The following is a 22,811-nucleotide window of genomic DNA, read 5'->3' as shown; positions in this document are numbered from 1 at the left end:
AAATAGATCCATCAAATGAAAGAAATTCAAATTACCCTGGACGAGTAAGAATGCGTGGCTTGAGGTTTCCCCAGCAATATTGATGGCTTTCACCATGATGCTGGCAGAGTCCTCAGCAGTCACATCTCTTATGACCAGCTCACAAACATTGTCTTCGGGCCAATACCAGTAGATTCGGTCAGAGCGCTCAATCTTCACACCATTTTTGTACCACTCACATTCAGGATCAGGTTTTCCCACCACCCTGACCCGGAAGTGTGCGTCAGAGCCCTGGCCCACTGTTTGGCTTTGGATTCTTTCGAATATTTTGGGGGCCTCCATACTAGGACTTAATTCAATTTTGTCAGGTTTAAAAGTTGGAATAGTGATTTTGCCTTCTTCAGCAAGGGCTTTCTTCTCCTCTTCGGTTAGCTCCTTGGTCCAGTGGAGAAGTTCTTCTTTTGTCTTCCTTAGAAGCTCTTCATAGGATTCATCCTTCTTACGAGACTTGAGCTCCACAGCTGTAATGGCTTCATAATAGCCTTCCTCAGTCCTGCGCTTGAACTTGCTACGCAGCTCTTCTGACTCTTCAGATACTTTTTCATGGGTGATTCTTTCAGCCCTTTTCAGCCTCACAATTTCCTTGGTTTCAGTGGTGTCAACAGGTCTGTCTACTTTCTGTACTTCAAACTGAAGTTTTCCAGGTTCATGGACGTGAAACTCGGGCTTTGGCTCAGGGGCTCGCCTAAGGACAGACCTAAAATCTTCCCTCTGTTGGATCTCAAGCTTTACTTTATGCTCTATCACACCTTCAGGGTTTTCTGCGGTGACCTTGACTTCACCTGTATCATAAGACTTGCAGTCCACGATGTCCAGATAATGAATGCCATCATAGCGGACTCTGAACCGTTTGCTTTTGCGGATGAGCTGCCCATTAAGGTACCAGTTGACTTTGGGCTGAGGGTAGCCTGTTACCCGGCAACGGAATCTGGCGGTCTCCCCTTCCAGTACTCTTACTGGCTCTGGGAACAAGACAATGTCTGGCTTTTGCTTCTCTTTTTGATCGGTTGTCACACCAGTAAGGGCACCTTCATGAGCCATTCGCTCTAATTCTTCAATTCTCTGTAAGCCTTTCCTCCCCTCTGGCAATTGAGATTCCTCCACAAGACTCTTCTCATCTTTGACAATAAGGGTAGCAGATGTGTGATCTGTTCCATATTTGTTAGTAGCTCTGCATGTAATGACACCACTGTCTCTGGAATACGCCACTGCGTAGTCAAGGCTACAATACCCAAATTCATTGATCATGCGGAGCCTGTTGGCTGCTTCCAGTGGCTTTCCATCGTGGAGCCATTCTACCACCATCGTTGGGTCGCCAATTGGTGTCAGCCTGCATTCAAAGTGGGCAGGCCCAAAGCGCTTGAGTCTTAAGGAAGTGAGTTTTTTCTTGAAAAATGGTTTCTGTTGCTTTTCTTTGTCATAGAGGTCACCCTCTTCCCACTGCTCTTGGCCATATCGCAAATGGAGAGGCTCCAGTTCTGGGGCTGCAATCTCCTTTGCTCTATACGTCCCTCGTGGGATGATTAATCTTCTCTCTGGCTCAGGCTCTGCAAACTCAACTTCAACATTTACTTTGCATCGTGTAGTGTCTCGGCCAGCCTTATTAATAGCAGTTGCAGTGTACCAGGCAGAGTCTTGGCTGACAGTGGAATCAATTTTAAGGGCAGCTTCTCCCTTGGTTCCTTCAATTCTATAAAAAGTAGAAAATAAATCATTAATACAAAAGTAGTTGTTACTTCCTCGAGTATTGAATTTGTGTAATGAGTTTAATTATTTTTCAAGCCAACTTACCTGATTTTGGGATATTTATGAGGTACAATGATTTCACTGTTTTTCAACCATACGATGTCAGGATTGGGGTTGCCCGTAGCTCTGACTTTCATTTCAAGTCGGGAACCTTCCTTTATGTTGAGATTCCTCAGTTTTTCCACAAACACTGGTTTTACCTGATGTTCCACAGCTGAAAGAGAAAGGTTGTGATTCTGAGTGAGTAGGGCTGAACTACTTGTGTAAAACCCAAGTGATAAGGTTATTTATTTTGAGTCTTCGGAGCAAATACCTTCCACAGTTAAAATCACTGAAATTGAAGATTTCCCTGCCCTGTTTTGGGCAACCACCGTCCATTCCCCAGAATCACTGGGTGTTGCAGGAACAATAAGCAGTGATTGGGTCCCATCTTCTTTAACGACTACTTTATGGGTATAGTCATTGACAATTTGCTGGCCTATCAGAAAAATCAGCAAAAAAGGAATCACGTTAAAATAGTTGTTTTTAAAAGTGGTTAGACACACAGATAAGTTTATTTTTGTGTTTGATAACTTATTAGTGAAAACTTACACTTACCGTCATGAAACCAGAAGGTCTCAGGCATGGGTCGACCCACAACCTTTAAGTCAAATCTGGCAGTCTGTCCTTCTACACACTTGAAAGAAGTAGGTTTCAACACAAAGACTGGCTTATACAGTCTCTCGAGTTGTGACTCATCTGTTTCCTCCAGCCTGCGTCCAGGGGACATCCGTGCAGGGGACATCCTAGCAGGGGACATGCGTATTGGAGATCTGCTCACTGAACGTGGAGAGATGGATCTGAAAAACAAAATGCAAAAAAGAATATTTTCATGAGGCATAGAGAAAACTCACCACAGTAAATCTCTTTCTTAACATTATTTTAGAATTTATTTTGTGTATTAAAAGGTACCTCAAACTCATTGGGATCCAAAATAGAATACATTATTATTGCTCCCAAAACTATATTGTTCATATACTACCAATCCCAGTCGGGAATTATTCAACACAGCCAGGAACCCATCCTCAAAATCTTAGACTGGTCCTTAAAACTGTCCCTCCCTCACCAACTGGGTTTAATGAGTTACTGAACCTTTTTGATTCAACTACCAAAATATTTCAATGAATCTTGGTTGGTTAAATACCACCAACATAAATATGGAAAAAGAAAAATAACTTACAATTCCCAGAAGAGAAAAAACAAATGAAAGGTATTTGAAAAAAAGTCCCAAACTCTACCTATACATTGTAGCCAGATTGGCTTGGCTTGGATTTCAAGTGCTGACACCACCACACAGGCTGGGGGAACTCAGGCAATTTTCACAGGGTCTGGGAAACTTAGTGTTCTCACTCCCAAAATAGCAACAATAATCCCTCCATTGCATGGTTGTTGTTTAAATTACTGATGTGTGCTTGTGTTCAGTCGCTTCAGTCGTGTCCAACTCTGTGCAGCCCTATGGACTGTAGCCCACCAGGCTCCTCTGTCCCTGGGACTCTCTAGGCAAGAACACTGGAGTGGACTGCCATGAGTGCATGCTTGCACGCTAAGTCGCTTCAGTCGAGTCCGACTCTGTGCAACCCCATGGACAGGTTGCCATGCCTTCCTCATAAACTAGAGATAATACACGTAAAATCAGACATTAAACAACTCTTTATGGCTTTCACTATATTAGCTATGGCACTGGCAAAACAGATATCATGATACATGATGAAAGATGCTTTGCTCATTCTACACAGGGGTAAGAAATAAAAATTGGGTAATTGCCAGTACGGAGAATGGTAGACTTCTGGGTTATTTTAGCCTTCATACCCCCCACTACCTGACGGCAATTTGCTACTGAGATATTTGGTGTTTTAAACGATTTAAATACTGATCAACCTGAACTAGTATGATTCTCACCTGATTCTGCTCACTGGTTCTGGCGTGGGTATGTAAGTCGGAGCACTGAGAGGTGCCGCGGGCTCCACATACAATTTCCCTGAGCAAATCGCATTTCCTTTCATATTGCTGGCAAACGCAGTATAGATGCCTTCATCTTCCGGAAGAACAACAGGTATTCGCAGACTAGCTCTGCCATCTTGTAGAAAGTCCATATGGTATCTCTCTCCATGTTTGATGCGCTTGCCATCTTTATACCATGCAATCTGCGAATAATATCATGCACATGTAAGTAAGATTTACATAAAGGAGTTACACCATAACCTATGCGTGTCTTTACTGTAGCATGGAGGTATGATCAATGCTTATATTTTACCTTGGGTAATGGATACCCAGACATCTTGCAATGAAATGTAACACCCATCCCTTCAAGAATTCTATAATTCTTGACTCTTAAATCAAATCCTGCTTCAATAGCTTCAGATTCAGAAATGTCAACTGCCATCTTTTCTTCTCCATCTTCTTCAAGAAGTTCTTCTAATGTAGTCTTTATTATTCTGTATTCAATTTCTTTAATAAGTCTCTCTTCAAAGGAAGAAATGTGGAATTCCTATGTAGTAAAAAAGATGACAGTCTGTTAAAAAGATAACTGCTGACTGACAGAAATTCTTTAAGAGTATTTGTTTTCAGAAATAAGGTTTGATTAAAATTTTTAACAGGAAGAAACATCTAGAAGCATTTAATTTTGCTTTTTTATCTGTTTTTCAGTGAGACTTAGATGAGTCATTATTTTTTAATCTGCCTCCCAGTCATCTTTGGAAGTTCATGCTGTGGTGTCTTGAACAATGGTATTCTCAGAGTCTGGGTTATACATGTGATGTCTATCCTACCGATGAAAAAATGTCGGCAGTAATGAGCTTTGTTGTTTTAGTAATTGTTTTTCCTACTTACATGTAATCTTTATTTCCAAAGTCATGTGTGCAACATATTAATATTATGAAGATTAAGGAAGCTCATCGGCAGTGCACCTGCATCTGCTTATAGTAATATAACCCTGGCCCATCACTCAAAAATGAAAATATCAAACAAAAACCGGGGCACCGCAGGAGGAAAGAATAATGTGTGAAGTGATTTACTTGGTCATTATTGTCATACCTACCTGGTCTTCCACAAAAGTTCTGACCATTACAGTATCTTTGGCCATTTTCTTCCTAATTAAGGCTTGTTCTTTTTCATACTCTTTTTCATACTCAGAGTATACATATCCAGGCGCTATTTCTCCAACTTTAGGTTCTTGCACAAATGCAGTCACTTGTGTTTGGTAAAGCATTTCTTGCTGGGATTTCATCAGTGATTCATAATCAGCTAGGGGTTAAGAATATGCGTGAATTTTTCATGTTCTTATGAAAAAGCCTTTATGCCACTGTTCATTCAAGCAAGTCCTACCCTATGGAAAGTTGATAAACAAAAGCCAGATTTTCCAAATTTTACGAAAAGTGCTCAGGATAGACTAAGTAGATTGAATTTCAAACCCAAACTTACATTAATAAGTCAGAGCAGCCACTACTATTATAGAAAAAATTTTATATTAGCTGTCAGTCCTCTGGGATCAACCCTAGAGGTCTTCCTAATTTGTCATGTGACTTCTGGCAATTCATTTATCCTCCTTGGTCTTGAGTGCTTCATCTGCAAAATGGGGACAGCATCCTAATCCTAAGGGTTTTGTACAGAACATAGGATGGTCTACTATAAATGTGAACATCTTGGCAAAGGTAATAGGGACCCACAGGTACGTTTTGTTTAATTTAAATGCTATTTCACTTTTTTTTTTCAAATTACTTATGAATATTGAAAATCCTGGTTTCTAGCTTAAAAAAAAAAAAAACATTGGAAGCTCTAGCAACATGGAGCCTGGTACGTGTGTGCCTGGCAACAACATACTGGAGGTGGGGAGCTATTGACCCCTTGGGGCAGGGCATATACTCTTCAATTTCTCCACTGTCTTCACTGCACTCACTAATATCTGTCTGGATCTAGAGGGCCATGGGATTTAGAATCCTTACGTTTTCATTTTTTAATTTAATGTAATTGTTTTGGCCAAACCACATGGCATGTGGGATCTTAGTTCCCTGACCAGGGATTGAACCTGGACCCCCTGCATTGGAAGGCAGAGTGTTAACCACGGAACTGCTTGCAAAGTTCCTCCTGCATTTTCAAAGTCATTATATACTTAGAAATGAATGCACCAAAAATAAACTATTGTCAGAACCTGTGAAGTTTAGTACTGGTACGGTTTTTGAGGCCATGTGGTCTAAAACATTTCCTATACAGCTGAGGCCAAGAGGAGGGCAGATGTGGACACAGCCAGTATCAAAGCTGAATGCTGCAGCAGGACTGCTGACAGTCACCCAGGACTGCTGACAGTCACCCAGCGCTGCTTCCTCCCTGCATTTCCATTCTTATCATGCACATGGAACTACTTAGTGCTGCACTCACCTTCTTCAAGCAAGGAGGCAGATGCAGACGTTTCTCCATGCTTGTTACGAATAACAATAGTGTATTCTCCAGCATCATCAGCAAAAGTCATCGAAATCACCAGTCTGCACTCGCCAGTTTGTTTGTTGTAACTCACTTTGTATCTTAATGGAAATGAACAAATGAAAGAGTTTATAAATAACCCTTATGTGAGTAAAATAAGTGTTATGTGGATCTGCGGTATAAAATTCAATGATCCTAAACATGGGACTAAGCTCCACCATAGAATATAAGATTGCTAAAAATTGAGGGAAATGCATGGACATGAGTAATGAAGGCCAAACGAGTTAAATTTTTCATTTTAAATAATAGTCATATATTCTTCAAAATAAATAATAGACTATAACACTACTTATGGAAATAAGAGACCTCAGTGTTTATGTTCACAAATGATGAGGTCATTTAAATACTAAGATACTTCTCTTTGCTCATTATTTTGTTCCCTGTTTTATGTGAAGATCAAATGAATAATGAAAACAATAAACTCCTTTAAACATTTCAATATTAAGTCTTTGGTACACTACATTTCTTCTTATTAAGATATGATGGATACATTTTTAGATTAAGTTGCAGTAAATTTAAAGCTGAATTTTATACTCAACTGCAAATTTATTAGCATAGATTTTTCACATATAACTGGCTTTCTTCAAAAATTACCCTTTTTCTTTTATCTTGTAGTGACTTAATTATTATGCCTTTTTATTGAATGTTGTTTCAGATCCTTGGTAGAAAAATATGTTCTGTATGTGTAAAAATTCCACATCATTTTCTCTATTTCAGCAGCACTATAAGTGAATCAAACCAGAATATAAAATATATATCTCCCATCCACTTTTGTCACATAACTCTGTTTCTCAATAAAACTTTGTGTGAAAAACACGAAAACTCCTCAAAGCACACCATGAAGGCTCTATAACAAAAGACCCTACCTCTGAGGGTGGGGTAAGTATATTCTATTCTCTCTTGGCGTCATAGACCCATCAGACAAATCACAGAAAACTCTGTCATTCAACCATGAAAATACCTGTATCCTGAGGTTAGAGGAACACCGGACTTTTTCCAGTAGACATGGGGCTTCGGGTTGCCCCCAACCTGGCATTCAAATACAATGCTCCCACCTTCCACCAGTTTCTGAACCACTGGTTTTGTAATAAAGAAAGGAGCGGCAGGTTCTCCCGGCCCTGCTGGTTCCTCTGTGATGCTAGCATCGGTCATTACCACATCTCTTGATTCGACGAAGCTGGAAAGAGAATGCCCTTCATGTGAGCTTCCGGACTGCCATTTGCCAACACGAAAGGGACTAACCAAGCAAAACTGTGCTACAGTGAAAAATCATTAGCAAAAGAAGGTGTTACCGTTTCTCTTCTGTGGTAATTTTCTCAGCCACAGCTGTTGTTTCCTTTTCAAATTCTTCTGACACTAGAAGAAGACAGACGGTTCTTTGGTTAAAGTCAGGTATTTAGTTTGCTTCACTACTGACCTCTCCTTAGCATGACAGTTAAGTTGACCCTCAATTCTAAAAGGGGGCTCCATTACCAGGTGTGTAGAAAGAAGTGCCAGGTGGCAGTGAGGAGTGTGTGGAAGGTCCGTGGGGGTATGACCACTGACCTTGCACAGCTAGATAGCAGGATGTGCTGACGGTCCCAGCCTCATTCACAGCAGTGCAAGTGAACCGCCCGCTGTCTTCTGCAAAGGCTTCACGAATCAGAAGGCGAGCAATTCCACTCTGGAAGGTTATCTGGAAATCAATGGAACTTTCTATCTGGTAGTCTTCCCTGTACCATGTCACTTTGGGGGATGGGTATCCAGAGATGTGGCACTCTAAGGTGACAGATTCACCTTCAATAACAGTCACGTTCTTTAAGCCCTAAAGAAAGAAGAAACAGGAAGTATTGATACGTGTGCAGATGCATGAATCATCTCTATATGTTGTACCGAACGTGGAGGTTTGACCTTGTACATTCTAACTGTCATAAAATGCTTTCTTAACATCAAGACTGTGGAACTATCCGTAAAGAAACTCCTTTGGAAATTGGAATACTCCCAATGTGAAATAAATGTAAGGTGTTTCCAACTTCATAAGGTGGAACTGTACTGATGTCATATAAGAGGGCATCCCTGTACCCTCCGTTGTTTGCACATATTCAAATCCTAACAAAGCTTGAAGTCTCAGCAGCGAATGTTGTCTCTTCAGCGAAGCTTTCCATGTTATCCTCAACTAGAAGTAATCAAACTTTCCTTTGCACCCTCTCTCTACTGAAGTGCTTATCACATTTTATATTTTATTATGCTTATTTACGTACATTTTTTCAGATAGTAAGACAGATTTCAAAGAGGGCTAGACTAGTCTTGCAATCATGCCTTACACATAACAGAAACTCATCGAATCTGCTGGCTATGTGACTGAGGCTGTCACACAGAATTCCCCCTCTCCTTGCCTAATAGTATATGGTCTTACATACTTGCAGACACACTCATGGAATTTTCAAGTTTGAGAAGCTGATCTTTGCATATATGAACATTATTTGACTAGATATGCATGTGATCCAACACTATCAACTTTACTCACCGAGACTAAAGTTGGTGGAGTAACAGGGATTTCAACAGGTGCAGGTACTCTTGCTGTTTCTGTTACCTACAATTTTGACAAAGGATGTTACAAAATGCTCAGGAAATTAGGGGAAGTCTCAAACTCTTAGCACATGCAAAATTATAAAAATAATTCAAGAAGAGTTCTGACCCACACCATGCTCGATACAATGAAGTCTGAGCAATGGAGAAAGGCAGGGCATCTGGCTGACCTCTTCTGTAGCACAGATTGGCCTAGAGCCTGGTGCTGCTCCCCGGGAATGGATTAAGTGACAGCAGGGGCTCCAGTGACCACCAACCTTGGTTTCACGCTCACGCAGTGCTTCGAAGCGCTCTTCACGGACTGCAACACCAGTGATGCTCACCCCAACCTCCTTCTTCACCTCAATGTCAGCTTGACTCTTAAAAGTCTCTGGTGTTTCCGCAAAGGGGAACTGGGGTGAAGGAGTGGGCTCCGCTCTCACTCTAGCCTCAGCAGGCTTCACGGTGGGTGCCTTCACAGATTTGGTGACCTTCTGAGCAGAAGGTGTGGCTGACAACTCTTTTTGTAGTGTGGCAATAGCACTACCGGCTATTGATGCCTAAATAGCATCAGAAACAGAGTCAGAAAATAGTCACTTAACTGCCATCCCAGTTGCCTCCCAGAAGTCCTTCTCCACTACCGCTCTTGTGGTAAGTCTGAGTCAAATTTCTATGTGGTCCCCTTTTTAATGTTCTCATTATCACTTTTATAGTTAATGAAAAGTTAGAGATAAGCTAGTTATAAAGCTCACTGTCATTCCTGCCAGCTTCTAAAATAAATTTGAAAGTCTTCCTAATAGAGTTGTATTTAGAACTTCTTATTTTAGGCTCTTATCATAAAGGGAATGAAGGTCTTCTAAAACTTGGTCATGAATTTTCAATTAAATCATGCCAAGGAAGCTGTGTTTGAAAATACAACAGTGGGAAATTCAAAAATAATAAAAATTTTAACTACTTGGTTAATTCCTAAGAACTACTTTAAAATAGAACATTTAGGCTTCGGCCACAAATCTGTGTGAGAGGTGAAAGTGAAAAAGCTTAGAAGAATATTTTAAGAGTTTCCTTACTCTTTTTACTCTGTTGCTGTCTGGGTATTTAAGATTATCCCAAATGCAGGTATTAAATATACCTTATAATTCTCTGAAGCATGCAGTTTGGATTCTACGACTCGGGTGTGTAACATAAGAATGTGTGCCTGCTAAGTCACTTCAGTCATGTTTGATTCTTTGTGACTCTATGGACTCTAGCCCACCAGATTCCTCTGTCCATGGGATTCACCAGGCCAGAATACTGGAGTGGGTTGCCATGCCCTCCTCCAGAGGATCTTCCCAACCCAGGGACTGAATCCTTGTCTCTTATGTCTCCTGCATTGGCAGGTGGCTTCTTTACCCCTAGCGCCACCTGGGAAAAACCTCAAAGTAAGAACAGCTGTGACTAATATTGAGGATTATTAGATCTTGTCAACTTACTAAGGTTTTCACTTGTACTAACTTGTTCCTGATGACAGAGCTAATAAGAGGCAGAGTTAGGATGCTAATCCAGGCCTGTGTGACCCCACAGTCCAGCCCAACCACCACATGGTAACACGTCTCCATCTTGTTATCCTGGGTATATAAACACATGACTTCTCAGTGTCTGTCTTTGGTATTGGTATCCATTCTCATTTATGTTATTCTGAAATATCTCACAGCATAAGGAAAACTGAACTGAACCTTTTACTGAATGTGAAACAGAGAGAAGACGGTATGGATTTGTGTCTTCTCAGAGGTGTCAGGAAACTATCTGAGAGTCTAGGCTCTCTCTGCTGGCCGAGTTCCAGTAATCCAACCTTAGGGGTTTCTGAGTCTACATGAGGGTAAACAGACATCACCAAAAACAAGCCTGTACTGCCTTCACCAAAGATACTCCATATCACACAACCTACTGTCTTCCTTTAAGCCTAACATTTCTTTGTCATGCTCTTTAACTTCTTACCTCATATCCATGTTCTGTCTTAGGAACAGAAATTTTTGAAACAGTAAAGTGCGGGCTCGCTGTGCGGGGGCGTTTATCCACATGGACTAATCTTTCGCTTGTTAGATCTGTAGTTTTCTTGATCTGCATGGAAATGGAACTCAGTGAAGCCCTTGCTCACCAGATGACCACAGCAGTTATGCGTGCCTTCCCAGAAATAGGCAGTGGGCCCAAACTCACCTGTGATGATATGTGCATTCCCATTTGATCAGTAGTTGCGATATGAGTCTCAGAAGGAGCGTGGATCACTCCAGGTTTGACTGCTTTAGGGACAACTTGGGGCTCTGAGGCTGGACGTGGGGGCTGCTCAGCTACCTTTGTGGCGGAAATGTGCTCCTTATATCCATACTCCAAAGTGGTCTGCTGAGCGTATGATTCTTCAACATGCCTGGGTTCTCTGGGCTCTCGAACTCGGGCCTGGTCGACTGCAGCAACCACTGTTGCTACAGCTTCCGCCTTTTTCCCAACGCCCACCTGCAGACAAGGTTTCCAGAATTAACACTCAGTAATGTCAAAGTCAGGTTGGGACTTTTCCTCCTGGGATAGTCATCGAGAAGAGACAATGCCTATAAGGCGTGATGGGCAGATGGTGCCTATGTTACAAAACTATGTTAATGTCTCTAGAAATGTGACTTAGAATTGCATTTAGGAACTTAATGTTTCACTGATCATTATAATGCATAGATGTCTAGTTAGATACACTCTATGAAGCCTGGCTTAATTAGACATTAAATCACACAAACACAACACAGGACAACACAATATGTATATAAAATAGGAAAGAAGTTATGAGTTTGTCTAGTATTTTGTCCATGGCAGACAGATAGCGCTTGTGAAGTCAGAACTTTGGGGCTGGTTATCTTAATTGATTATTCTTTATTGCCATTCAGTCTGGTGTAGGTGCAATGACAGTGATGATAAAAATGCCCTCAAATATTGTCACAGTCCCATCCAGAAAACATCAGCTGCTGCAGCATTGTACACTCACATGCAAATCTGAGATAACAAGAAAGCTTGTAAACAGACAGGGAACATATTAATTTACTTATGATTCCCTAGGGATAAGAAATTTTTAATTTATTAGACAGTATCTTTCTTAAAACACATGAATGAAGATGCTGTGATGAAAATCAAAGTGTTATCCTATTTGGATTCAAGAAAACAACCTTTCACAGCAAAGTTCAATTTGCTGTTATTACCACAGAAAGTTAAAGTGAAGAAGGAAAACGAAATGTTGTTTTCTCATTTCCATGAATATGATTATCACAAATGGGAACACAGTTTGCAAAGGAGTTTCTCTTTTATAGAAAGCAAGCCAGTTGATATGGCTCATATATTATGATTCTGTGCAATACTTGGAAACAGCATATTGCAAACATCACATCACCATGTCCATCAGAGCTGTTTAAAAGAATGCTGGAATATTTTATTAACGTCCAGTTTTCTGCTGCTGTGAGTAGAACCTAGATTGCATCTGAAATGTTTTTCAAGTATACTACCTCTACATATCTGTTCAAATGGTAAATGATCTGAACCATTTAATATATAAATGAGGTATTTTTGAGATAAAATTGGGCCTTTAGTGATCACAGGCTTCATCCAGCTCTCCTTCTAGGAAGCCACAAACAACCTAATCTGCCTTGAAGAAGGATAGATACCATTTTCACTTTAGATTGCATCTTAAAATAAACTGTAAGATACATGTGAGGATTAGGTGGTTTAAGTTAATTTATCTGGTTGTTTCTTTTTTCAAACCACATGGGCCGTAAAGTTGACTTTAATTTTAGAGATGTTTTAAAATGTTACCATCTTCAACAGATTTATATTTGTTTATATAAATAAATAACTTTGCCTGTAAAATGATTATATTTACATTATATCTCATCTGAATCTTTCAACCAGACTATGAAATAAATTGTTCTATTTTAATAATGAGAAACCTTAGGTTCAAAGAAACTGTCACTCACCAACTGACATAGACGGATGTCATTCTTAATTTAAAACTTATGCAGAAAAAGAATCTTAACTATGATAAGGTATTTTAAATTGGGGAAGCATTTATATGTTTTTTCTGGGTTAACATATTTCAACTCTATATACATACGCTGGTGGACCCATACCCTCATTTTGGTGGACAATCACAAATGAATATTCTATGCTGATAGCCGCTTTTATTTCTTTCTGACTCTAATATCCCTCATATTTTTCTAAACTAGATAATCAGGAAGATTTGGACTAGAATTGGAGATCTCAATTCCTATCAATTTAAGCTGAGAATAATTAGAATAGTGTGATTTAATCTGACTTTTCATAACGAGAAATGCTGTTCCACTGAAAGAACTGGACTGAATCTAATTGGCGCTAATGTTTTGTTGATCAGTTAAGCAATTAAAGGAACAGCAGGAGCACAGTGACTCCTGATAGATGAAAAGGCAGGAGAACTGATGATGAAATGGGATGAAACAATGCTTTTCACCTCCACTGCATCGGTTTTCATCTCCTTAGGAAAAAGATGCATTTGTTCCTACTTAATAGCAAATCCTTTTCTAGTTCTTGGCAGTGTGGCTGATTCAGTAGATTTTGCACTAGTAACTATTATTTTGGGTGTAGACATTTTCTTAGCTTCCATTCTTAGGTAATTTTAAATAACAAAAATAAGATAGTCAAATTTGTGGGATTCAGAACAAACAAAATAATGAGATTATGTTACGTATTGGAAGTTCTGATGTCAATGAGACTTCGAAAAGGTTGATATGCCATTCAAAATTAGACTTGAGTGTGGAGTAAACGTCACTCAGTCATGGCTGACTCTTTGTGACCCCATGGACTATACATATAGTCCATGGAATTTTCCAGGCCAGAATACTGGAGTGGGTAGCCTTTCCCTTCTCCAGAGGATCTTCCAAACCCAGGGATTGAACCCAGGTCTCCCACGTTGCAGGCAGATTCTTTACCAGCTGAGCCACCAGGAAAGCCCAAGAATACTGGAGTGGGTAGCCTATCCCCTTTCCAGCAGATCTTCCCAACCCAGGAATCAAACCAGGGTCTCCTGTACCACAGGAGGGCTCTTTACCAACTGAGCTATGAGGGAAGCCCAATATTAGACTTTGGTAATGTTTAACAGCTCATCCTAAATTGTGTCTTAGGAAAAAATCCAAAGATGTAAACATAGAAAACAGCATTGAGGGAAATACAGAAAGGAATGTTATGATACTAAAGAGATTGAAAAGCTTTAGTTGCTAATATCCAGTTACTATATTAGCAATGAAGAATAAAATCAGGTGAATAGTTTACTCAGTACCCGAGGCATGGATTTATGGGAAGAAGGTTAATTCATGGAAATTTCATAGCCACAAATAGATGTTATAAACAACATTTTCATAGCTTGTGTGTATTTATTCTGGTTGGATAACTGCTTCTCAAGATTGTAATATGGCATCTTGTTCAGTGTTAGTGAGAGTAACTATAGCAGGCACTATGATTTCCTCAGCTTCTTTTCTCATCTGATATTTGCAGAGAGAAAAAAGATAAAGTTTTACATGATGAAAATTATAGGTTATTTCTTAAAATAACCCCATACTATACAACGCAAGATACTGAATTTATGAACCCCTCAAAATCTATATCTTCTTAACAGTAAAAGTCATTATTTACATATATATATATATTTTTTAAATGTCCATGGTATTTCTTAAAATTAGCCTGCATGAAATTTCTTTTTTTCCCCATTTCCCATGATTTCATGTTTTATTGTGGTAAGTACACCTAACACGATGTCTACTCTTTAAACGCATAATATAGTATTGTTAACTCTAGGCATGATGTTGTTCAATAGATCTCTAGAACTTACTCAACTTGCATAACTGAAACTTCATACCCATAAAACCAAGAAAAAAACACATTTAAAAGTGAAAAAAATATATTCATAAATTGACTACCTTAATGAAACCCCTGCTTTTAGTTTTGAATAGTCCATGTGTACAAGTCTAAAGATAAAAATACTATAATTTTATACAGTCTGCATGCAGTTTCCATCATCAACTTCTGGAGAATTCTAGACATTAATAATAAAAAGTGGAAAATAATAGTAAAGCAGTCAGTGAGGAAAGGATCATGTAGTAATATTAACAATAATAAATAATTTGTTATTTAATTTTCCAATTGTATAACTAAAAATAAACTAGGTTAATAGAGTCTCATAAGAAATTCTGAGACTTGGTATTAAAGTATTATAATAGAGGATTTCACATGAGATTTAGTATCAGTGTATTATAACAGGGGATTTCACACTTGGAATAGCAATAATCACCTTTCCATGAGTAACTTGGATTTGTTCTTGTCTAGTAGCCATTTCTTCTCTAGTTCTCAGTATTGTTTCTTGTTCTTTGGCTTTAGCAGTAGCAACTGCTATTGTAGACAAGGCAGTTTTCTCAGCTTCCTTTCTCATCTGATTATCACAGTAAAATCAAGTTTAAATTGCACAGGGCTTTAGATGAATATGGGATGACCCTTCCCCCCTCTTAGTGGGGATGCAAGACGAAGTTATTCAGGGTTAACTACACAAGAGAAGTTAACTTTCACTGGGGCAGTGTGTGCACACACTGACTGGGAATCACAAACCTTAGAAATGTTAACTACAAAAAAAATCTCCAGATGATTCCCTATATTGCTTTCTAGAAATCAGGCTAATCTTCATGCAAAGGATAATGGGGAATAAAATGAATCACAAATGTTACAGATGAATGAAAATCAAAGGTGCAGATAAAGATAATGAGAAAAAGTCATACATTCACCATGTGGTTTTTAGTTGGGGATTCAAAAAGGAAAATACAGATTAATAATTCATATCACATCGCAGTTAATGGTTTACTCGAAATTAGTTTAAAGATGAACTTTTCCCATCTTGAATATCTGTATTCACCTTTTCGTGAGTTACTTGAACTTGCTCTCTTTTGGTAGTGATGCCTTCTCTAGTTCTTGATACTACATCTTGTTCTTTGACTTTGGGTGTGGCAACTATGACTTTAGGTACCACTGTTTTCCTAGTTTCTTTCAATATCTGGTCATATGATTAAAAAAAAAAAAGGTGAGAAAATGGTCATTAAATTTCATTCAGCTCTAATTAAAAAAAAGGTAAGTCAAAGTTGAGAAAGGAAGAACATTTCTTCCTACTCAAGGACATTTTGTCATTTGAGTTGCTTTGATCATCAATATTGTTTCATTAGTAGCAATATCAAAGTAAGTTCAGTCTAAAACAAAAAAATATGATGAGCAATAAAAGGATGCATTATCCACATTATTCTCATAATTTATGGGAAATGCCAATGGAGCCATCAATAACACATAACTTTGCATTATATCAATTGACTTGTACACTGGAATCTTCAATAGAGACATGTTAAATATTAAAATGAATTATAATATTATATTAGTAACAGTCCAAAGGAAATACAAAAGTTAGGAATGAAAAGTGGCGGTGAAAGCTAGACAGATAGCAAAAGGTTCTTGAGAGATTGTGAAGCTTCCCGTGTGAGTTATAAGAAGAGGAGAAGGTGAAAAAGTGATCATTTTAAGACCCAGGATGAAAATGTAGGTGGCTTGTAAACGGAATGAAACAAGAGTGAATTTCACACCAGCAAGAACTGTCACCTTTTCATGAGTTATGTGCATTTGATCTTGTTGTGTGACAATTTCTTCTTGGGCTCCCAGAATTGTTTCTAGTGTTGTGGGCTTGGCAGTTTCAACTACCACCATGGACACAGCAGCTGTCTCAGCTTTCTGTATTATCTGATTTTCAGAGTAAAGTAAAGGTTTGAGTTTCAAAAGGCACAGGAGAAATAGTGAGTTAACTTTGTAACATTCAGGAGGATATAGAATGCTTAGTGGTGAGAGAGGAACTACCATGGTTCTGTTTTAAGGGCCTACACTTGTGTTTAACACCCAGAAATGGACTTCTTTTCTGCCCACCTGCCCCTTAGTAAATTGTCTTGGAAACTGAAAAGTCCTCATCTTTGAGATATATTGACACATTAGGGAACTTAGTGAGTACTCACTGGCAAATGGCTAAACAACTACGGTTACTGAACTTGTCAGTTATCAGCCTTGCAATGGCAACAAGGATTTCTATGCTCTTGATTATGCAACTTAGGTTCTTGTGCACTCAAACTCTTTCACTCACTGTAGGAGAGAAAAGTTCATTCAATGGCCTCTGACCAGCCTTTTAAGTCTGAGTTGCACCTTTTAAAAAAAGTAGTTCTGAGATGAACAAAAAGCTTGAGATTAAGAGAGGCTGGCCAAGTTGGAACAACCTCAATGTCACTGAAATCTACTTGAACATGAAAGAATCTATTTGAACAAGAAAGGGCCTCTTCCTAGACCCTTTAAGGCTTGATTCAATACATGGGAGAGAAGTTGATTTTGGTGACATTGAGGTTGTTCCAACTTGGGTCTATGGCATAAAACCAGCAAACACGTCTGCGTCACTGTCGATCAACCAGGAATTCACTTTTTTCACAAGTACTGGTTTTCCCTGACGTTGAAATTCCTCACTTTCACTTGATATTTAGTTGAAGTGTTCATGGCTGGTGTGTGTGTGTATGGGGCGGGGTGGGGGGTGGCCTGGACATGCATGCATGCCTTACAACTATGTAAAGTTTGTGTGTTACAGGTTAAGTGCCCAAGGGCTTGGGCTATGCATGGAAAAACTGATTGTACCAGTGGGTAACTAGGCTGGAGTGATCACTATCTTCTGGTTAAGTGTGCTCTAGAAATGTCATTGATGTGCCCCAAACTATTCTAGTCGATAGGTAATCTTCTTGAAACTGATCAGTTGAGTGGAAAATTATGCAATGAGAGCAGAATTTCCATCATGAAAGAATTTCAATACTAGACATAGAGAAACAACAAAAAGAAAACATACACAGAAGACTCCTCCACTTAGAGGTTTTGGTTAGAGGGAACATGTAGCTGTCTGGGATGTGATATTTGTCAACAAATTACAAGGCATTTACAAAACTGGACTTACTGTTTCTTGAGTTATTTGTTTTTGTTCTTGTTTTGTAGTAATTTCTCCAGTTATTTTAGTTTCTTTTTCTTTGGCTTTAGCTGCGGAAATTACTACTTTTGGTACAAATGCTTTTTCAGTTTCTTTTCTTATCTGAAATCAACAATAAAAACAAACCTTATTGTCTGCTGATCTCTAATGAAAGCTGACATAATGTTTAATAAATATAACAAAATAGGAAATCAAAGAAGTCCTTTTCCAGATGCCCACTAAATGAAATGATCTCATTTTCATTAATAGAGCCATGCTCTTTGTCTAAACCGTAAGTTATGCTGCTCAGAGAAAAAGAAATGGATTCAACACCCTTTGCTTTGAATTAGAGAGTGTGGTCTTCTTTAAAAAGACTTCCAATGTTTATAAATGTGTATATGGCAGTATTATTCTGTGCCACTCTGTCATCTAAAGGAAATCCTAGAGCATAGGCTATTAGAATGGAAGACTTTACAAGTAATACTGTCTGATTCTTTTACAAATGAAAAATCAAACATAGATGATTTGTAATCCACATTTATACAATATTTTTGCATTTGCTTTGAAAACGTCCTAAATATTATGAAGGTTTGGAATATCAAGACTTAACCTTTCTAAAACTGAGACATTATGGGGAGAACACTTTTGTCCATATCCCGGGTAAAATGTTTTCCAAACCCTTGTGAGTTAAGTTGCTTCAGTCGTGTCCAGCGTTTTGCAACCCTATGGACTATAGCCTGCCAGGTTCCTCTGTCCGTGGGATTTTCCAGGCAAGAATACTGGAGCGTGTTGCCATTTACTTCTCCAGGGCATCTTCCCGACCCAGGGGTCAAACCCACGTGTGTTAAGTCTCCTGCCCTGGCAGGTGGTTCTTTACCACTAGTGCCACCTGGGGAGCCCAGGAAATACTGTGTTTGGATCTGGACACCTAAGGTGTATGCGAGGGGAAAGTGGGGTACTTGGGGAGGGGCAGTTTTCTCCATTTTCCTCTTTGTCATTTTCAGCCATCATCACTGAAATTCAGGATCTCAGGGTTAAAAGAGGCTTGGAAGTTATCTTCCCAAACCACCCCACTGACAATCGGCAGTGCCGGCCACCAGCCCTATCAGGTGGTCTTATCTAATCTGCTCCTGAGTGCCTGCAATCACGAGGCTGTCTTTTTCGCTTTTTGTCTGGTCATTTGACCTGAGAGGGCCAGATTCTCCACCTCATTTCAAATCCATGCTCAAATGTTTTTCCAAAGACTCAGGAAGCAGTTGCGAAGCTATTTTCAAAGCACTGTGGGTTCGGTGTCCTTTGCCGCTCCTCCCAGTTCCCGCTTCAGCATCTGCTTCTCCCTCCCTCGTAGTCTCACAGGTAGTCGGTGCATCTCCACGTCAGTGTAGAAGAGACCCCTGCTTCCACTTCCAGTGTGTGTTCCCGGAGCCCCCTCTTGTCTACACAAGGGAAGCATTTGGGGACTCTAGGAGACTTTGGTGTCTAGTACCCAGGGACATAACCACATTGTGAATCAACCATGTTGCCCACAAAACACCTTTCCCTGTAAACAGCACTATCTGGGTTGACACTGATAACAGCAGCAGCAACGATTTCGTATCAAAAACCATCTTCACCTGTTCATGAGTTACGTGCACCTGCTCTTGTTTTGTCGTAATTACTTCTCTGGTTCTGGCTTTTACTTCTTGTTCTTTGGCTTTATCGGCGGCCACTACCACCTTAGTTACAGCAGTCTTCTCTGCCTCCTTTCTTATCTGATTTTCAAAGGGGAGAGAAAAGAAACACTGTAATGTGCCTTATATAAAAAGGTACAATGATAAATCAGGATAAAGACATAAATGTCACACAGGAGAGGATAAGGAGGAAAGCTAGAGTGATTTTAAACTATAACAGAAAATCTATTCAAATACGAGGTGGGAAATTATCTTGGATTTATAACACCTTCCAGCCATGAATCAAATGTCACATAGGTTTTGAGGAAAGTAAAAGCAAAGCTCTTTAGGGAAAGCTTAGAGAAACGTTAACGGTAGCCCTCAAATAATGGCTTCCCTGCCTGGATCCTGGAAAGATGGAGCTCTGGATGGACCATTTTGGAACTACAGCTCCAGGTGCCGGGTACCTTGTTTGCTCAGCTTAACCTCTCAGCCACCCTTTACTCGTCTTAACTCAGGAATGCCCCTTGTCTGACCTCCTGAGAGGTACCTCTTGCCTGCCAAGCTGCCTGACAGAGACCTGACACAGAGTATTTATATCGTGAACACCTCTGGTGTCAGACCACCAGCTCAGAATGTCCTAAAAGTCTGGGCCATGGAGGGCTCAGCCCTCAAAACAGTCTGAACCCTGGTTCAGCCTGGGAAATCTGCACACAGAGCTCGGTCTGCGCGGCCGCACGCCCACCTGTTCGTGAGCAGGTTGGATGTGCACGGCAGTCGTGGTTGTCCTCTGAGCAGTCTGCTCTACAGCGCTGATAACTGGTTCTCTCACTCTGGCCATATCAACAGCAGCAACAACGGTGGCCACAGCTGCACTTTTGTCAGCTTCTTGTTTCACCTGGATGGGCAATGAGCAAGCATATTACCTTCTGAAATGACATGCCTAGTAGAAACTGCAAAACACCGTGGAAACGAAGTCATCAAGAGTAAAACAGACACATGCATGAGCACCTATCACAGTGAAGAGAGATACGGTATGTATTGCTAAAGTCTACATTTATAAACATCTCACAGAACACAGCTTTTGTGGAGCTTCCCAGGTGTCCCTGGTGGTAAAGTGCCCGCCTGCCAACACAGGAGACATGAGAACTGGGTTCGATCCCTGGGTCGGGATGACTCCCTGGAGGAGGGCATGCTAACCCACTCCAGTATTCTTGCCTGAAGAATCCCATGGACAGAGGAGCCTGGCGGGCTACAGACCATAGGGACGCAAAGGGTCAGACACAACTGAAGTGACTGAGCATGCATGCACGCAGAGCAATTTCACAGAGTATAAGCCACATTTGGTTTTCACTTTCTGTTGTATTCTTATGTTCGTATGCATCTTCCTTCAACCTATACAGACTGTTTCATGGCAGGATTCTGGTGGGAGAAAGCAGAACAGGAAAGCAAGGAGGAAGCTTCAGCAGTACCTCTGCAGCCCCAGCGGCGACAGCTCCTGCTGCGAAGGTAGTGCTGGCGGCGGCGCCTGCAGCTCCGCTGATGGTCACTTGCTCCTGGATCCCGTATCTCCCTTCCCATCTCTCCTCTGTCCTGATCTGAGTAGCACTGGTCACCGTGGTCTCTCTCATCTCAGCCTCAGATGAAGCCACGTAGCCCTCTTGCTTCCAAGGCGGGGGCACTTCAGGGCCTGGGGGCATGGTGGGTGTCTGAGCCTTCCGGACGAGTAAGGGAGACTTGACGGATCTGATGGGGGATGTGGAGATCCTCCCCGCCGGAGACACGGACCTGAAAGTCAAATGGCAGAGGTCAAAGAGTGTCAAGGCAAGGAACTACTCTCTGGGTCATTAGATTTGAATGAAGGAAGAACAATCTGGAAGTGTTTAAGGCAGGGTTTTAAAATCCATGGCTCCGCATTGAGCCATGTATGGATCTTAACCTACACAGAGACAAGTACTGTACTTGAAAGTAATTTGTTTTAAATTTCAGTCAGCCTTATTCTCATCTGCTGTAATTCTGTATGAGAATCAGATTTAATCCTCAAGAATTCCGTGCCCTGCCCTACCATTTCATGTTTAGAAAAGTCAAGACAGCAGAAGGTCTTTCCTCAAAACACGGTTAAAGAAAGGGCACTGGGAATATGGTAACATAACTCTAAATTTCTCTGTACTCCCAATTCTGGGGGGCAAGGGGATGTCAAACAGGTGTTGAAGGAAGCAAGATTTCTGTAACCAACGTGCTTGTGCAACTTGAGGTTAAAACACGATAAACCTTTCTCATTTTCTTGTAAGACTTCCCACAGCCTTCATCATGCCCCTCATGCCCTTGTGAATTGCAAGGCTTTCACATTAGTCATTTTGCAGAATTCTAGGGCTATAGCTGTGCTTTGGAAACTGTTCTGGTCCAAGTGTGGTGCACTGCTGTCTTAAATATCTTCTGTATTTGTTCACCCTCACATCCTCATTGTATTGTACTCTGAACTTCTTTTGAATATCCTTATAGTGGATAATTTGAAACCTATGGATTCCATAATTCCAAGGTGGCTCAGTGGTAAAGAATCCGTCTGCCAATTCAGGAGACTCGGATTCAATCCCTGGGTTGAGAAGATCCCCTGGAAAAGGAAATGGCAACCCATTCCAGTATTCTTGCCCGAGAAATCTCACGGACAGAGGAGTCTGGCTGGGGTCGCATAGAGTCAGACACGACTTAGTGACTAAAGTAAGGATTATATAGTTTTTGGTTAAACTGATAGTTTCTTCCAAAACAGTTTTCATCATTTTTTATTTGTGTTCAAATGCAACAGCATCAGCTCAAGAATCTGGGTACTGAATAAATCTATCTACAGTCAAAATAAGAGACAGCTTCTAATTGACAATAATAATTCCAGGCATCAGTCAACTATTTTAAGATGAAATTTTTCATAATTTAATTTTTAATTGATAGGGTTTAATATACTTTTCCCTCTAGGTGGCAGTATTGCCTTATCATTGCATTTAACTACTTCTGCATACAGGAAAAATGTTTATAAATGTATTCTGACATTACATAGGGTATTTAACGTATATAAATCATAAATAAAACAATTATTATAATTAAGACTCAAGGTACAGTTGATATATACTCTAAATTGTAGAGTAAATTAATAGTACATTACAATATTGATGAGTTTCATGAAGAAATGCTTAATCATTTTCTTGAAGAAGGGTTTTTTGGGTGAAAATCAATTTACATTTTATAAATGGAGTTGTAATCAACAAAAGGGAGATGTA

At 40.1% G+C, this 22,811-nt stretch overlaps 1 protein-coding gene across 12 annotated transcripts in view; it reads right to left on the bottom strand.

Annotated features, from left to right (window-relative positions):
* Positions 1 to 22,811, bottom strand: part of TTN (titin) — a 276,227-nt gene that overhangs the window by 243,252 nt on the left and 10,164 nt on the right. For all 12 annotated transcript variants that reach the window (XM_027556470.1, XM_027556566.1, XM_027556480.1 and 9 more), the window contains exons 7-27: positions 21,015 to 21,330; positions 20,288 to 20,440; positions 19,507 to 19,644; positions 17,885 to 18,016; positions 15,782 to 15,919; positions 15,170 to 15,307; positions 11,041 to 11,334; positions 10,822 to 10,944; positions 9,126 to 9,407; positions 8,807 to 8,872; positions 7,846 to 8,104; positions 7,593 to 7,656; positions 7,262 to 7,477; positions 6,199 to 6,341; positions 4,862 to 5,067; positions 4,079 to 4,312; positions 3,724 to 3,968; positions 2,383 to 2,624; positions 2,099 to 2,263; positions 1,831 to 1,999; positions 36 to 1,729 (exon numbers count right to left, since the gene is read on the bottom strand). In XM_027556470.1, coding sequence (XP_027412271.1) covers positions 36 to 1,729; positions 1,831 to 1,999; positions 2,099 to 2,263; positions 2,383 to 2,624; positions 3,724 to 3,968; positions 4,079 to 4,312; positions 4,862 to 5,067; positions 6,199 to 6,341; positions 7,262 to 7,477; positions 7,593 to 7,656; positions 7,846 to 8,104; positions 8,807 to 8,872; positions 9,126 to 9,407; positions 10,822 to 10,944; positions 11,041 to 11,334; positions 15,170 to 15,307; positions 15,782 to 15,919; positions 17,885 to 18,016; positions 19,507 to 19,644; positions 20,288 to 20,440; positions 21,015 to 21,330 — 5,417 coding nt within the window. The remainder of the gene's footprint in view (positions 1 to 35; positions 1,730 to 1,830; positions 2,000 to 2,098; positions 2,264 to 2,382; positions 2,625 to 3,723; positions 3,969 to 4,078; positions 4,313 to 4,861; positions 5,068 to 6,198; positions 6,342 to 7,261; positions 7,478 to 7,592; positions 7,657 to 7,845; positions 8,105 to 8,806; positions 8,873 to 9,125; positions 9,408 to 10,821; positions 10,945 to 11,040; positions 11,335 to 15,169; positions 15,308 to 15,781; positions 15,920 to 17,884; positions 18,017 to 19,506; positions 19,645 to 20,287; positions 20,441 to 21,014; positions 21,331 to 22,811) is intronic.

This window comes from Bos indicus x Bos taurus, chromosome 2 (assembly GCF_003369695.1).
Source record: "Bos indicus x Bos taurus breed Angus x Brahman F1 hybrid chromosome 2, Bos_hybrid_MaternalHap_v2.0, whole genome shotgun sequence".
Taxonomy (NCBI): Eukaryota; Metazoa; Chordata; class Mammalia; order Artiodactyla; family Bovidae; genus Bos; species Bos indicus x Bos taurus.
This window is presented reverse-complemented; position numbering and strand designations above follow the sequence as displayed.